We start from the raw sequence: 13,567 nt of genomic DNA on the forward strand, positions 1-13,567 counted from the left end.
TGGGGGGGGGGGTTTGCCTTCACAGAGCCACTTTGCTGCCACTTCGGAGGAAACCCCGCAGTTTCGCTGCTGCGGGGTGGGATGGGGAAATTCCCATGTCAGAGGAGAGTGCAGCCTTTCCAGGCAGCGAAGCGACCACTGAGTTCTTGGATCCCAGCCCCTGCCCTCTGCCCAGCCCTCACATACATACCCTTGACCTACCATGAGGCTTGATCCACCCCCAGAATGCCCCCAGTTTCGAGACGCAGTGAGGACACCACCAACAGATAGCATGAGGAGGGGGTGACCTTGCATTAAATGGAAAATACACTGTAAGCCAGGGAAGGGTGTTTCTGCTGTTTTGCCAGAAAATCCTGTGGTGGGTGTGAGTTGGCGGCTGCATATAAACGACGCAGTGCCACTCCGCTGCCACTACAGGGTATATGTGGTGTACAGCCCCTTGGTAAAGACTCTTTTAAAAACAACAACAACAACAAGAAGAAGCTGCCAAACCTTTGTCCTTACAGGTGGGCCAGAAATATGGAGTAGTCCTGGAGCTGGGTGGGTATGAAAAGTTTCCCTTTCCCTTGGCTCTCCCAACTCTTAAGTAAGGGCTAAATTTGAAACGATCACACATAAATAGTGTAAAAAAAGAAAGAATGGAGATTTGATAGCAGCGCATCACTATTGCGTATCCAGTGGCCAAGTTTCAAGGCAAAGCTATCACAAATCACTTTTGCAGTCTGCCTGGAGATAGCTGTCTCAGTCTCCGCAGACATCAATTAGGATATACAAATTGGGGGGAATTCCAAGAGCTGAAAGCAGTTTGATAAGGTACGTTACAAAATGTGCTTGCTTTAGATCAATCTAAAGTGTGTGAGAGTGTGTGCGTGCGAGAGTGTGTGTGTGTTTCCAGTTTCGGATTTTGTAGGTCTCGAGATGAGTGCTTTGATTCTGATGTCAAGCCTCGCATTATAAAGTGCTCTTAGTGAAATTCCAGATAAGAGGTTTAAAAAAGTTGTAGGTCACAGGAGCAAATCTACTTTTCTAGACTAGGACACCTTCCTCTCAGATCTTGCAACTATCGCTGCATTCTGTCCAAGAGATTTTTAATGAGGCAGGCCCCAAATGCTGCCTGGGCATGTCGTTTCTCCAGGAACCAGTTTTTGAAGGAGACTCAACATTTCTTCCGCGTCTTTACAACTTTACTGTAATACCTGACTGGAATCCCAGAAGATCCAATGAGATAGACATCAAACAAGTAGACAGTTCCTGCATCCAGCCCCCTGATGGTTTCTGTTGTCACTGCCCGCTGCAGATTGAGATCATGGAAGTATTTGCACAGTACCTTCTCACCTTTCTGCCTCAACTCAGGTCCTGAGCACCTATCGGCATTCCTTGTTTCCATCCAAACCTGGTCCTCCTCGATCTGTTTCTTGTATACACAATACTTGCTCAGTTGCTGGGTTCCTAGCCAGGCAATAGTGACCGAATCACAAGTTCTCAGCTTACTGAAGGACTTGATCTTTAAGCTCTCTGGGAGAACGGGGAAGAAAGGCTTGTGGAAGAGTGAGGATACTTGAACCTTCACGGAATCATTGGAAGGCTCTGTGGACCCCAGGTGCACCAAGTATCTGTCACCCAACCGTCCCTTCATCATGAAGTGTCTTAAGCCGGCAAAACTCTCCGTCATCAGCACCTTCCCATCCCTTGATATTTCAACTTGTATTTTGCCGCTGCAAGACTGAAAGGCAAATTGGACCTGCTTGTGCCTTGCCTGGTACTGCAAATAGTGTTTTTGTTTCCTTCCATCCAAGGTGAGTTGAATCACCTTCCCGTCCTTCAGGTCAGTAACCTTGGGCTCAGGTTCTTCGAGGGTTCGGGCAAAGGTGCCTGTATAGGCTGCACTGGCATTGGAGAGGAAGTTGACCACAAAAACGTCAAAGTAATACTGAGTGTTGGGAGAAAGATTGGGCACCGTGTAGGTGTTCTTGGAGCCCACGCATATCTGCCTCACCTCTCCATTGCCAGCTTTGCTGATGATGCTCAGTTCACCATTGGACAATATCACCACTTGCTGAGGATCCAGGATATAAGGAGAGAGTGAGAACGAGAGCGCTTGCAGTGATTTGATCCCAGACGATCTTGTAGCTGTTTCTGCTGCACATAAACTCTTGTAGTTGTACTTTTCGTTCATCAGGAGACAGTACTGGATGTTTTCTTTGTACTGCAAGACTGTTGGACTGTGCTTCCAAGCCAGGGTGACTGTGGTGGGGCCAATGCCAATGACATCTATGCGTGGATCCATCGGGAGCTCTGGATACAGGTGTTCAGACGTTGCGTCAGTGGTCAGATACACTGTGATATGAGTGTCTCTTTCAATGGATAGGAATTCTAACATATAGACAGCAGAATAGTAAGACGTCCCCATGTAGGTTTCCACAGAATTGCCTCTATAGCTGTAGAGAGTAGACACCATCTTTGTGGTCTTCTGAAACTTTGTGGCTTCCTGAAGGTCCAAATTATCTGTCATTGAAATATAGGCATGTAAAATACTAAAGATCAGGCTTGAGGGGAGGAAAAAGGCACCTGTTGGCCTAAGTAATAGAAGCCACTGATGGCACAGGCCTAGCTATGGTATAGAGTCAGGCCTGCACTCCTGCCTGCCTTGCTCAAGAGACATCTCTGCCTTATCTCTGGCTCAATAGACAGGTGGCAAAAGGTTACTAAGATACGGTAGTGTACTGCCTCATGCTTTGGTCTTTGTGGCATACTTGTTAAAAATGTTAGCCATGTTGGATGTACACCCTGTTGCTGAGGGCTTCTACCCTAATATAAAATAATGGCACAATCTTATGTGTGTTTAGACAGAAGAAAGTCCTACAACTCCCAGCATCCCCCAGCTAGCCATGCTGGAAACTGTAGGACCTTTTTCCTATTGAAACATACAGTACATAGGTTTGTGCCCTAAATTAAGGAAGTTCATGGGAGGAAAGTTTCCCATTCCCTCTGCCTCCCTGTGGTCAGCACACCATCTGAGAAGCCTCTCCAGAGGGTGTGAACAAAGTGGGATGGGCGCAGGCGAGGTGGGGAAACTTTCGTTCCACGAACTTTCCAAATCAAACTTATTTTGGAGTTTCCTTTTAACCAGAACCAGTTCCAGAGCAACATTATTTTCATTAGCAGATTTGTCTCAACCAGGGATGAGGAACTTGTGGCCCTCCAGATGTTTTTGTCCTACAGCTTCCATCAACTGTATCCAAGGGTGAGAGATAATGGGAGCTGTAGCCCAACATCTGGAGAGCTGCAGGTAGACCTCCTCTGGTCTAGACAATAGGCCAAGTGTTCTGTTACAGAGCAGGATGAACAGTCTTGACAGTAGTGGGTGGGGAACCTGTGCCCCCCCCCCAAGATGGCCAATTATTGCGGATGATGGACACAGTAGTCCAACTGGAGAAAAGAGGGGGAAAGCACCACAATACAGATGCAGAGAGACAAGCTCTGGTGCTGGTAAAACAATCTTTTCTTTAATAAATTCTTCTTTAATTAGCATTTGGGATAAAATCCTTCTCCAGGAGCTGAAGGAAAACATGAATTGTTAAAATATGTAACAATAACAAAAAAGTCCTCAGTTTTTTTCTTTCGGTTGCCCCCTCTGAGAACGGCACTCTCTAAAACACTCCAGCTCATGCTGCAAGGTCGATGAAAAAAAACGGAGGACTTCTATGAAAGAAAAGATTGTTTTTATCTGCACCAGAGCTTGTCTCTCTTCCCGCCACTGAAGTCCAACAACATCTGGAGGACTTCCAGTTCGCATCTCCTACTCTCAAGTCTAAGCAGGGCAGCATCTACACTACTGCTTTATAAAGGTATCGAAGTTCACTGACAAACTGACAACCGTTGGGGCCCGGGACACATTCCACACACCATTTCCAAACTGCTGTCATAGTGTTATACCTTGCTTGGGGTAGGAGTCTTGAACCAGGGGCTCAGGTGGTGAGACTCCCAGTGTCACTGTGGGAGCTTGCCTCTGTTCTGTGCTTGAGCACCACCATGGATGCAGCTATAAGGTCAGTAAGAGTCAGAGGTGACAGGAGGGTTCATGTCACCTGGGTTCGCGTGGCTCTATGAAGCTCCTGCCTCTGGAAAGGCTCCTCAGTCTGAACAATTTTTCACTAAAAATGTTCCTCTCAATCACCCTCAAGACCAGTCTTCTCAGAGCTGGTGCCCTCCAGACGTTTTGGACTTCAACTCCCATAATCCCTAACCATTGGTCATGCTGACTGGAGCTGATGGGAGTTGTGGTCCAAAACATCTGGAGGATACCAGCTTGGGAAAAGGTGCTCAAGGCCATCAGTCCTGACACAAATATCCCAGGATTCTCTTCTGTTGTCCGGAAAGCTAAATAAAGCCGAAGAATGAATCCATTATTTCAAATGGCTGGGGAGCACTTGTGACATTTGTGAACTTTCTAACCATGTCTGTTCATGAACCTCTTACCATGTGCCTCTTTCCCAAGATAGTTCGTGGAAGTCTTGTGCACCCGTATATTCCACTCAATGGGGACATCGCACGGCGTCACTGTCACTGTGAAAGGTGAGGAAGTTCTGCCTTCCTCTAAAACAAAATAGTACCTGGAAATGAAGTGACACATGGAGCAGGGTTGTTAAAAATCAATGATTTTTTAAAAAGAAATCTAAAAAATCAGATTTTTTAAATTTAAATCGGTTTTTAAAAAAAATTAAATTGGATTTTTTTTTAATAAAATGCTTTTTGAGGGAAAATCTATCTAAAGATAGTTTTCTATTTAAGATACATTATAATCCAAAGGTTATTCATCATGAAATAAGGATTAGTTTTTAATTATGTAGCATGAGGCTCTATATTCATGCAATGTTTACATTTTTTGGTAAATGAATTCCATTAATCCATTCACAATGTCCTGCTCTTCCAGAGGTTTCTGTAAGATTATTTTTCTATTTAGAAGATATTATCACAGATGCTTGGTTTTACAGTTTTCAAAACTGTGAATTTGTGTCTGCAGAGATCTCAATCCCATTGTGCCATTGCAAATCTACGTACACAGACTCACCCCCTTACTACCTCTTAAGTGCTAAGTTTCAAAAAATTCAATGAATAGAGTACACTCTTTTGGGGCGGGGGGAAGTCACATGATTAAATTGAGTCTTTCTGAGTAGTGGTATACATCGTGATTTAAATCATGATTTAAATCAAATTGATTTAAATCAAATCCACCCTGACATGGAGTGTGGGAGAGTGTTCAGGCTCATTTTACACCAGAGGCTTCCAGCTGAAGAGACACCCAGCAAGCCAGAGAAGACACCTGGAGTTCTGCTCCACTCCGGTAGACACTGACAGTGTCATTCAACTGAGCCATCCCCCACTGACAACTGACTTTGGTTGTTGTTGTTGTTGTTGTTGTTGTTGTTGTTGTTGTTATTATTATTATTATTATTATTATTATTATTATTATTAATTTGTATCCCGCCTTTTGCCCTTGTCGTTCCCTTAGCATCCTGCAACACTGACTTTTGAAACCATCTTTGATGCAAAGCACAGGAGGGCCTCTGGTTGAGTCAAAGTGCCTCACTGTGATGGAGCGTGTAGGCATGAGCAATGGTCATGGTGGCTGGGGGATGGTGGGGATTGTAGTAGAACACACCTGGAGGGCACCAGATTGGGGGAGCCTGGTCTGGTCAGTTTGGATCATCTGGTCCTACAGCTGTGTGTCATATTTGTATGTTCTGTAATGCTTGTGTGTGTTTTATGTTGTTTTGAATATTGCTTTGAATGTACGTAAAAATAAAAAAGCAATCCCCACCTTTCAACAAACATGCACCTAAAAGGGATTTGATTTCATATGTTTGAAGCACAGACCAAATAATTTGAATGAAATCTCAACCAACTGCTGCAACTGAGAACAGATGCAATATTTTAAAATACCAATTGATATTTTACTGTCCCTGTGAGTGTTTTATTTGTTGGTTGGTTTGATTTACAAAATTTATATACTGTCCTATGTCCAAAAAAATTATTGAGTGGTGAACAATAAAAAGGAAGAAATAATAATAATAATAATAATAATAATAATAATAATAATATAAATAAATAAAAATACAGATTTAAAATCTTTAAAATCAAATTATGCCAGTAAAACCATGGCTGGTCAGCCAGGGAAGACTTCTTTAAATAGAAATATTTTTGGTAGGCACTGAAAATGAAACAACGGGTCTGTTCAGACAACACACTGAGCCACGGTTAGGCAGCTAACCCTTTTGCAGCAAATGGTCAATGAGCATTTTTAAACCTTGGTTATGTAGCCACCATGGTTAGGAATGGTTCACACAACATATTAAGTCATGGTTCACATGACACATTAAGCCATAACGTTGAGCTCAAAATGCTTAACCACTGTGACTTAGCGTGTCGTCTGAACGGGGTCACTGTCAGTGCTTACTCAACGTCAGTAGGCAAGAAGTTCCATAGAGAGGGAGCCAAGGTGCTGATGGCTCTACTCCAAGTGGACTCCAAACAGACTGCAGGTGCAAGTGGAACCACCAGGAGTAACTCATCTGATGACCTCAGTGACAAGGCAGGGCGGTAAGGGAGAAGACGCTCTCTCAAACACCCTAGTCCAAAGTTGTTTAGGACTTTATATACCTTAAACCTGTCCCAGGACCACAGGTTCTGTTACAGGGAGCATACAACTCCACTGTTAGAACAGCTTTACTGGCTTCCGGTCTGTTTCCAGGCACAATTCAAAGTGCTGGTTATCACCTATATAGCCCTCTATGGCTCAGGTCCAGGTTATCTAAAAGACTGTATCCTCCCATATGAGTCTGCCCGTGCTCTGAGATCTTCTGGGGAGGCCTTTCTCTCAGTCCCACCAACATCCCAGGCAGGCCTGATGGGTACGTGGGAGAGGGCCTTCTTGGTGGCTACTCCAAGGCTCTGGAACTCCCTTCCCAGGGAGGCTAAGCTGGCTCCCTCTGTGCTAGTTTCAAAGGCAGGCAAAAACTTTTTTGTTTCAGCAGGCTTTTGGAACTAGACTGGACCTGTGTTAATGTATTGGATCCCCCCCCTTTTAACCTGTTACAGTTTTTTTTAAAAAAAAATTAACGTGTTTTTAATTTTACTGTAGGTTTAATTCTGTTTTAACTTTTGTAATTTATATTTATATCTTTTAATTGTACATGTTTTAATCTTGTAAACTGCCTGGGGAAAAGGCAGGATATAAATATAATACTGGGGAAAAGGCAGGATATAATAATAATAATAATAATAATAATAATAATAATAATAATAATAATAATAATAATTCTCAACTTGTTCTTGCAGTCTGTACAGTGCCTGTGTCTGAAGGGAACCACATGCATAAGATTTATAGATGGGATGTAATTAATGGTTGTTTTTTTAGGGGATAACAGATCTAAATTAGAATGAAAGAGGTGAGCACTACCTTGCCAAAATCTGGCAATCACATAGAATTTCTGCAACAAAATATTGCAGTACATCCTATTATTATTATTATTATTATTAGCGTTTTTAGCAACTGTGAGCACTATTTTAATCAGAAAGAGTGGGTATAGATTTAATACATACATACCTAAATAAACGCTCTAGTCCTCATTCTTAAGGGCTTGGGTACAAGAGATGCACAGAATTAACCTTTCATTTTCTCTTTCAAAATCTCAAACCCATTAAAAAAAAATCACATCCTATAATAGCGTTGCTGTAGTATTTACCACGGTAGGAAATGAAAGGACATATAAGTTAGGCTGACCATATGAAAAGGAGGCCAGGGCTCCTGTATCTTTAACAGTTGCATAGAAAAGGGAATTTCAGCAGGTGTATATATGGGGAACCTGGTGAAATTTCCTCTTCATCACAACAGTTAAAGCTGCTGTGACCAGATTTAAAAGAGGGCAGGGCACTTGCAGCTTTTACTGTTGTGATGAAGAGGGAATTTCACCAGGTTCTCCATATATACAAATGACACCTGCAGAAATTCCCTTTTCAATACAACTGTTCAAGATACAGGATCCCTGTCCTCCCTTTCATATGGTCACCCTATATAAGTCTGCCTTACCTTTTCGGTATATCTTTGAAGAGGTGGATTGTGGTTTCCTTGCCATCTGCGAGAATCAGGGTGTGATAAAAGTGGGAGAGATCACTCTTGAAGCTTTGCTGTAACGTGCTGGCCACCTCTGCGGAATGACAGAAGCACAGGACCAAGAGAAGCCAGGAGGGCAGGCAAGGCTGGCTTCTAGACATCATCCGTGCTACAGGCCTGGGAGATGATAATAAAAGGCTGAATATGCTTTCTTAAATAGTCAGCATTACCAATCAGCAACTATAGAATTGCAGGTGACAAATATACCACTCAGGCTTTGCTTGCATTTAGTTTCACATCTATATCCTGCCCTTCCCCCAATATTATCATTTATTACATTTGTATACTGCCCAATAGCCGAAGCTCTCTGGTCGGTTTACATAAGATTAACAAACTTAAAAACAATATGTAAAATTTAAAACTACAAAAACATACAACATAAAAACATACGTTTAAAACAACTATAAACAGCTTTAAAAACAAACCTAGGATCAGTAAAGCTCATCACATATTGCTAAATGCCTGGGGAAAGAGAAAACTTTAACCTGGCACTGAAAAGATAACAATGTTGGTGCCAGGCAGGCCTCATTGGGGAGATCATTCCACAATTGGGGGGCCACCACAGAAAAGGCCCTCTCCCTTGTTGTCGTCCTCTGAGCTTCCCTTGGAGTAGGCACCCGGAGAAGGACCTTAGATGTTGAATGTAGTGTACGGGTAGGTTCATGTCAGGAAAGGAGTTCTGTCAGGTAATTTCACATCAGTTGGGAATCCAGTTACAGTAGCAACTGACACTATCTGGAACAATTATAGCACTCTGTGGGATGCCACCTGGCTTCCAATTGCAAAATCTACCACTAAGAGAGCAGTGGATAAATAGGATCTTGCCAGCAAGCCATTTTGGATATTGGCACTTGGAAACTTGGGGCATAGCTAGATGGGGCGATATCTCGGTGATTGCCCTGGGTTCATCCCTGTGCATCCACATGATGCACAGGGCATCCCGGAAGCAGAGAGGGACGTTCCCTGTCTTGGACTGGGCTATCGCCCTACAGTTTAGTTCCGATTTTTCCATGGTCTCAGGATCGTCTGTTATTGCGGTTTTGTCCCAGCTCTTCATGAGTAACAGCAAGGAGCCAGGACCTGGGCATGGGGCACGGAGCACCTCAGGAGCTGTGTGCCCATTGGGGGTGGGGTGGGGGGAGCGGGAGGTGTTTTTTAAAAAAAAAAACTTAGAATTTTTGCAGGAGCGCTTGTGCACTCTATTAAAAAAAACACCCAAAATGGCGGCCGCGACATCCTCTTCTCCCTGGGACGTCGCACGCCATGTGTAGACAAGGGGGATGACCTCGTGATAATAAAATCGCGAGATCATACCCCTCCACCCCCCCTCGTCTAGACATGCCCTTGGTCTGTCTCCCACTCCACACACTTTCTTCTCAAAGGGACCAAAAACAAAAAATAGTTGCGGATCAGAGATCTACAGGGAGTTGTATCACTCATTATGAATCATGCAACGGGCGCTGTCCAGTAGGTACCTCTGCAATCACATTTGTGACACTGCTTTAAGTTACAATGGTCCCATTTGCTGGCTGCATTTTCTGTTTGTTCTGAAATGAAAGCCTTGTTGGAAGATGTCTGGACCCCACAATTTTTTTTGCTGTATAAATTGGTCATGTGGAAAGAGCGTTGTTTTAAATGTTAAAAGTAGAGGGCACAGGGTAAAGCAAGGAGAATACAGGGCCAGATCTACACCAAGCAGAATAAAAAACTTTGGAAACATTTTGAAAACTATATATGGAGTGTGTCCTGGGCCCCAACAGTTGTGGTTTATAACAACAGTTTATAATATTTGTTATAAACCATTTAAAAAGAGATCCTACCGAGTTCAGAGAGGGAAAGCTGTCAAGTTTTGAAAACAGATGGTAGATGCAGATGAAAGTGTCAGTAGGTAGGGGGTGCTCTTAGAACATTCTCCATTTGGGGAAAAGCCTCTTTAAGCTGTTTTTTTTAGCAGTAAATAGAAAGGAAATTGGAACATTTGATTAGCAGACAAAGATAAGAGAGCAGAAAATTGTAAATATACAAAAACAGGGAAGCCACTTTTGTTATTTTTATACCCACACCCACACACATATATAATTTAATAAAGATCAGTAACTCAAAAAAATAAATAAAAAATCGCCCCATTACAATTTTGATTAATGTTTTTGTCCTGGATCTGGTAGTTCTCTTTGCACTGCATCTGACTTCTACTCTTGGTCAGGGATGTTTCCTAACTCCTAGCATGTTTCATCAACCAATAAATATAATACTGCATTTTATTAAAGTAAGAGTATTCAGTTTTTTGAACGCCTTGGTAAAATTTAAAGCAGGTAAATAAATGGATCACAATGTATAAAAAACGACTAGACTAACATGAGTGAATGATGCATGCAAATATTCTTTTGCATCTTGCTTACCTAAATAATTCCTTTTCTATTAATATTCTCAGTATATATTGAATTATCTCTTTGGCAGTTCTTTGCTCAAGCTGTATCTTAGCAACTCGACATAAATGCTTGAACTTTTACATGGACATGAACTTTAGGTTTTCTATACTTGCTGCTGTCCAAAAGGTAAACCACGGTCACATATTGTATTGACAGCAAATCCTTCTGACTGAGAAAGGCAGGTATAATAGGCTTATCCCAGATAGAATATCAACCTCAAGCCTGACTTCTTTTGATTAAATGAAACTACTATAAACAGATTCTTGTGTGTGTGTGTGTGTGTGTATGTATATATATATATATATATATATATATATATATGGGGGAATCACCATTTTATTGCACTTACCTTTAGACAGATGTTATCCAGGCAACTTTCTTTCTGTGCAGCAATCCAGATGAAACACTCTTAGCCACAGCTTGGGGGATCCTTGATGGTGGATGAAAATCACAACTGGAAAACCCGTTTAACAGGAAAAAAACTGATTTTTCCATACGTTTCAGGCAGAAGGATGAAACAGAGTGCCTTCAGACTGAGAGAAGGAGGGGTGGAGAGAGTTCTCTGATCCCCCCCTTAAACCTGTGCAATTTGTATATCATTGAAAACAGGCAGTCCCATTCTAATTACAACTTGGCCTTTTGAGAGCCAGGATTTGTCCCCTGTGGAAGGTGTCAGGCAGGCAGCTGGGTGCAAAGGAGAGTCCTGCCCCACTGGTGGCTGATCTGAGAGTAGGTCTTTGACAGAAATGCAAAAGAGTGTGTATGTGCGAGGTGGAGGGTGTGTGTGTTCATTTAACCCTTTTGTAGCATTAGCTAGCCCAGAGCTTGGCTCTCTCTGTGCATGTGTGTCAATAGGGTGAGAAGAAAAGATTTTCAGGCAGAATTGCTTCCAAGCTAAGCTGTGCATTTCGAACTTGAGAATTCAATGTTTTTGACATCCAGTATCTAGAAACCTAAAGAAATTGGTGGTATTTATTTATTTACACTATTTTATATTTCTAAGCCCAAACCTTAGATTTGTGGAATCAGCGCATGAATCCATAGGATGCAGCATCAGCTGGAGATTAAAAAAAGATAGAAAAGAGGCCCAGTGAACCAAAATATGATGTAAGAGAACCAAAAAAAGTTCCACTCTGTGATGCCAGGCAATTGCTACACATCCATACAGTAATTTAATAAAGCTTTTTATAGCAGAGAAAATGGTTTATCAGACAGGTAAGCATCCCATTTTATTAAAAATCATTGTTAATAAAAGGATTTGTAGCTGGATTCTGTGCATGTTTACAGTGAGTAAAGTGCCACTTGGTTCAAAGGGACTTTACTCCAAGTAAATATGCATAGGATTGTTACCAAAAATGCAATTTTATTATACCATACTTATGCATGGACATGCAGTAACTGCACTGAATCATTAGGATGGGAACAAAACCACAGGCAAATCAAGACAATGGGGTTGTTTGCATGTAACACTAAGCCACGGGGGGTTAACTTCCCTCTGGGATTTAGTGACGTGTGCTAGCTGCCATTTTGGATAGACAAGAAGCAGTGTGCTTGTAGGATGCCATGTTGTGTGAGCCTGGTGTTGTGGATTTTTTGATGGGGTAGACAACCCTCAAATAACTCATAGGCCTTAGCTAGACCTATCTGTTGTTATGCGATGGAGGAGGGAAGATCTCGCATTGTGTTTAATGCGAAATCCCTCTTCCATTTACACGTGACATGCAACGACCTCAGAAGGAGAGGCGTCGCGCCCACCATTTTTTAATTTTTAAAGGGGAAGCAATGCACGAACGCTCATGCGCAAAAGGTAGGTGATTTTTTTAAAATTTAAATTATTTTTCCTGTTCCCCCCACCTACCTACCCCTGATGGGCCCAGCGCTCCTGAGGAGCGCTGCGTCCCGTGCGCGGCTCCCGGCTCTGCACGAGGAATTACGTGGAGCTGAGTCAACCTGCGGCAACCGGCCACACGTTCCATGGTCTTGGGCTCAGCCCAGGACCGCGGAAAACCCGGGGCCAAAGTGGAGGGTGAGATCCTGGGGCAAGGGAGGGATCATCCCTCCCTGATCCCGGGATCCTCTGTGCATCATGTGGACGCACAGGGACGATCCCGGGATTTGCCTTGGGATAAAGCCCCATCTAGCTATGGCCATAGATTGTTTTAGGGTTATTTGAGAGGTACAGTTCCCTAAAGCACGCAGTCTCTCCACCTCCCCACAACCCAAAGGATTCACACTAGCAAAATGGTTGAATGCTTCCTTGGCAAAGGTCCTGCTCTGATCCACATTAAGCCTGATGTTTTCTACCGGCTAGACTACAGTATCTATGGAGTGGTACAGGAACTATATTCCATGGCACTAACATTGGATGCTACCCTCTCGTCCAACAACGAATCAGAGTCCCAACAAGGCAGGGCAATGGCATCATAAAAGCCTCGTCTGTCTGGAAGCACCCTTAGCCATGGCTAACTAGGGTCCCAAACATTCTTTCTCTCTCGCTCCATTTAGAACTGTGGCCCATGTGTTTTTCATTGGATTCTTATGAAAAGGAATGCAGACTAGGATCTTAAATGCATTATTAAGAGGTTGGTGAGGATCCTCTCTTAATGAAAGGGGATTCATATTTTGAAAAGGTCTTAGAGTGAGCTGAAGGCTGGAAGACATCTAGTGGGATCCCCCCCCCCCCACATCATCATCATCATAATTTCCTCTTTGGTGGGTGGGGGAGGAGAATGACTTCCATGGGATATAACATTCTCAACAATGTTGAAAAGCTTTCTTTTGGATCCATTCAAGATCCAATTGCAAAACAAACACACCAGAACACCAGCATCTGGCTATTTGCACAATGGCTGCTGCCAAACTGGGTTCAAATCAGAAGAGTTGGGGTGAAGGAATCAATATTACATCCAAAGCTCCCTGTTCTAACTTTTGCTTCCACTGTAAATGGAATTTAGCTGATGCAAAC

The 13,567-nt window shown here is 42.9% G+C and overlaps 1 protein-coding gene across 1 annotated transcript; it reads right to left on the reverse strand.

Moving 5' to 3' along the window:
- Nucleotides 1-1,156: 1,156 nt before the first annotated feature.
- On the reverse strand, nt 1,157-8,290 carry LOC134402274 (protein NDNF-like). The gene is made up of 3 exons (XM_063131642.1): nt 8,090-8,290; nt 4,480-4,613; nt 1,157-2,505 (listed from the first exon to the last, which is right to left on the reverse strand). The coding sequence occupies exons 1-3, from the start codon at nt 8,275-8,277 to the stop codon at nt 1,157-1,159; spliced, it is 1,671 nt and encodes a 556-aa protein (XP_062987712.1). The 5' UTR covers nt 8,278-8,290.
- Between the last annotated feature and the right edge of the window lie 5,277 nt (nt 8,291-13,567).

Source organism: Elgaria multicarinata, chromosome 8 (genome assembly GCF_023053635.1).
Source record: "Elgaria multicarinata webbii isolate HBS135686 ecotype San Diego chromosome 8, rElgMul1.1.pri, whole genome shotgun sequence".
Classification (NCBI taxonomy): Eukaryota; Metazoa; Chordata; class Lepidosauria; order Squamata; family Anguidae; genus Elgaria; species Elgaria multicarinata.

Excerpts from the sequence above, each read along its gene's own strand:
- LOC134402274 (XM_063131642.1), bottom strand. The coding sequence starts at position 8,277 with ATGATGTCTAGAAGCCAGCCTTGCCTGCCCTCCTGGCTTCTCTTGGTC. Across the intron at positions 4,614-8,089 it reads TTCAAAGATATACCGAAAAG|GTACTATTTTGTTTTAGAGG; the intron begins GTAAGGCAGACT and ends CTTCATTTCCAG. Across the intron at positions 2,506-4,479 it reads TCTTGGGAAAGAGGCACATG|ATAATTTGGACCTTCAGGAA; the intron begins GTAAGAGGTTCA and ends TTTCAATGACAG.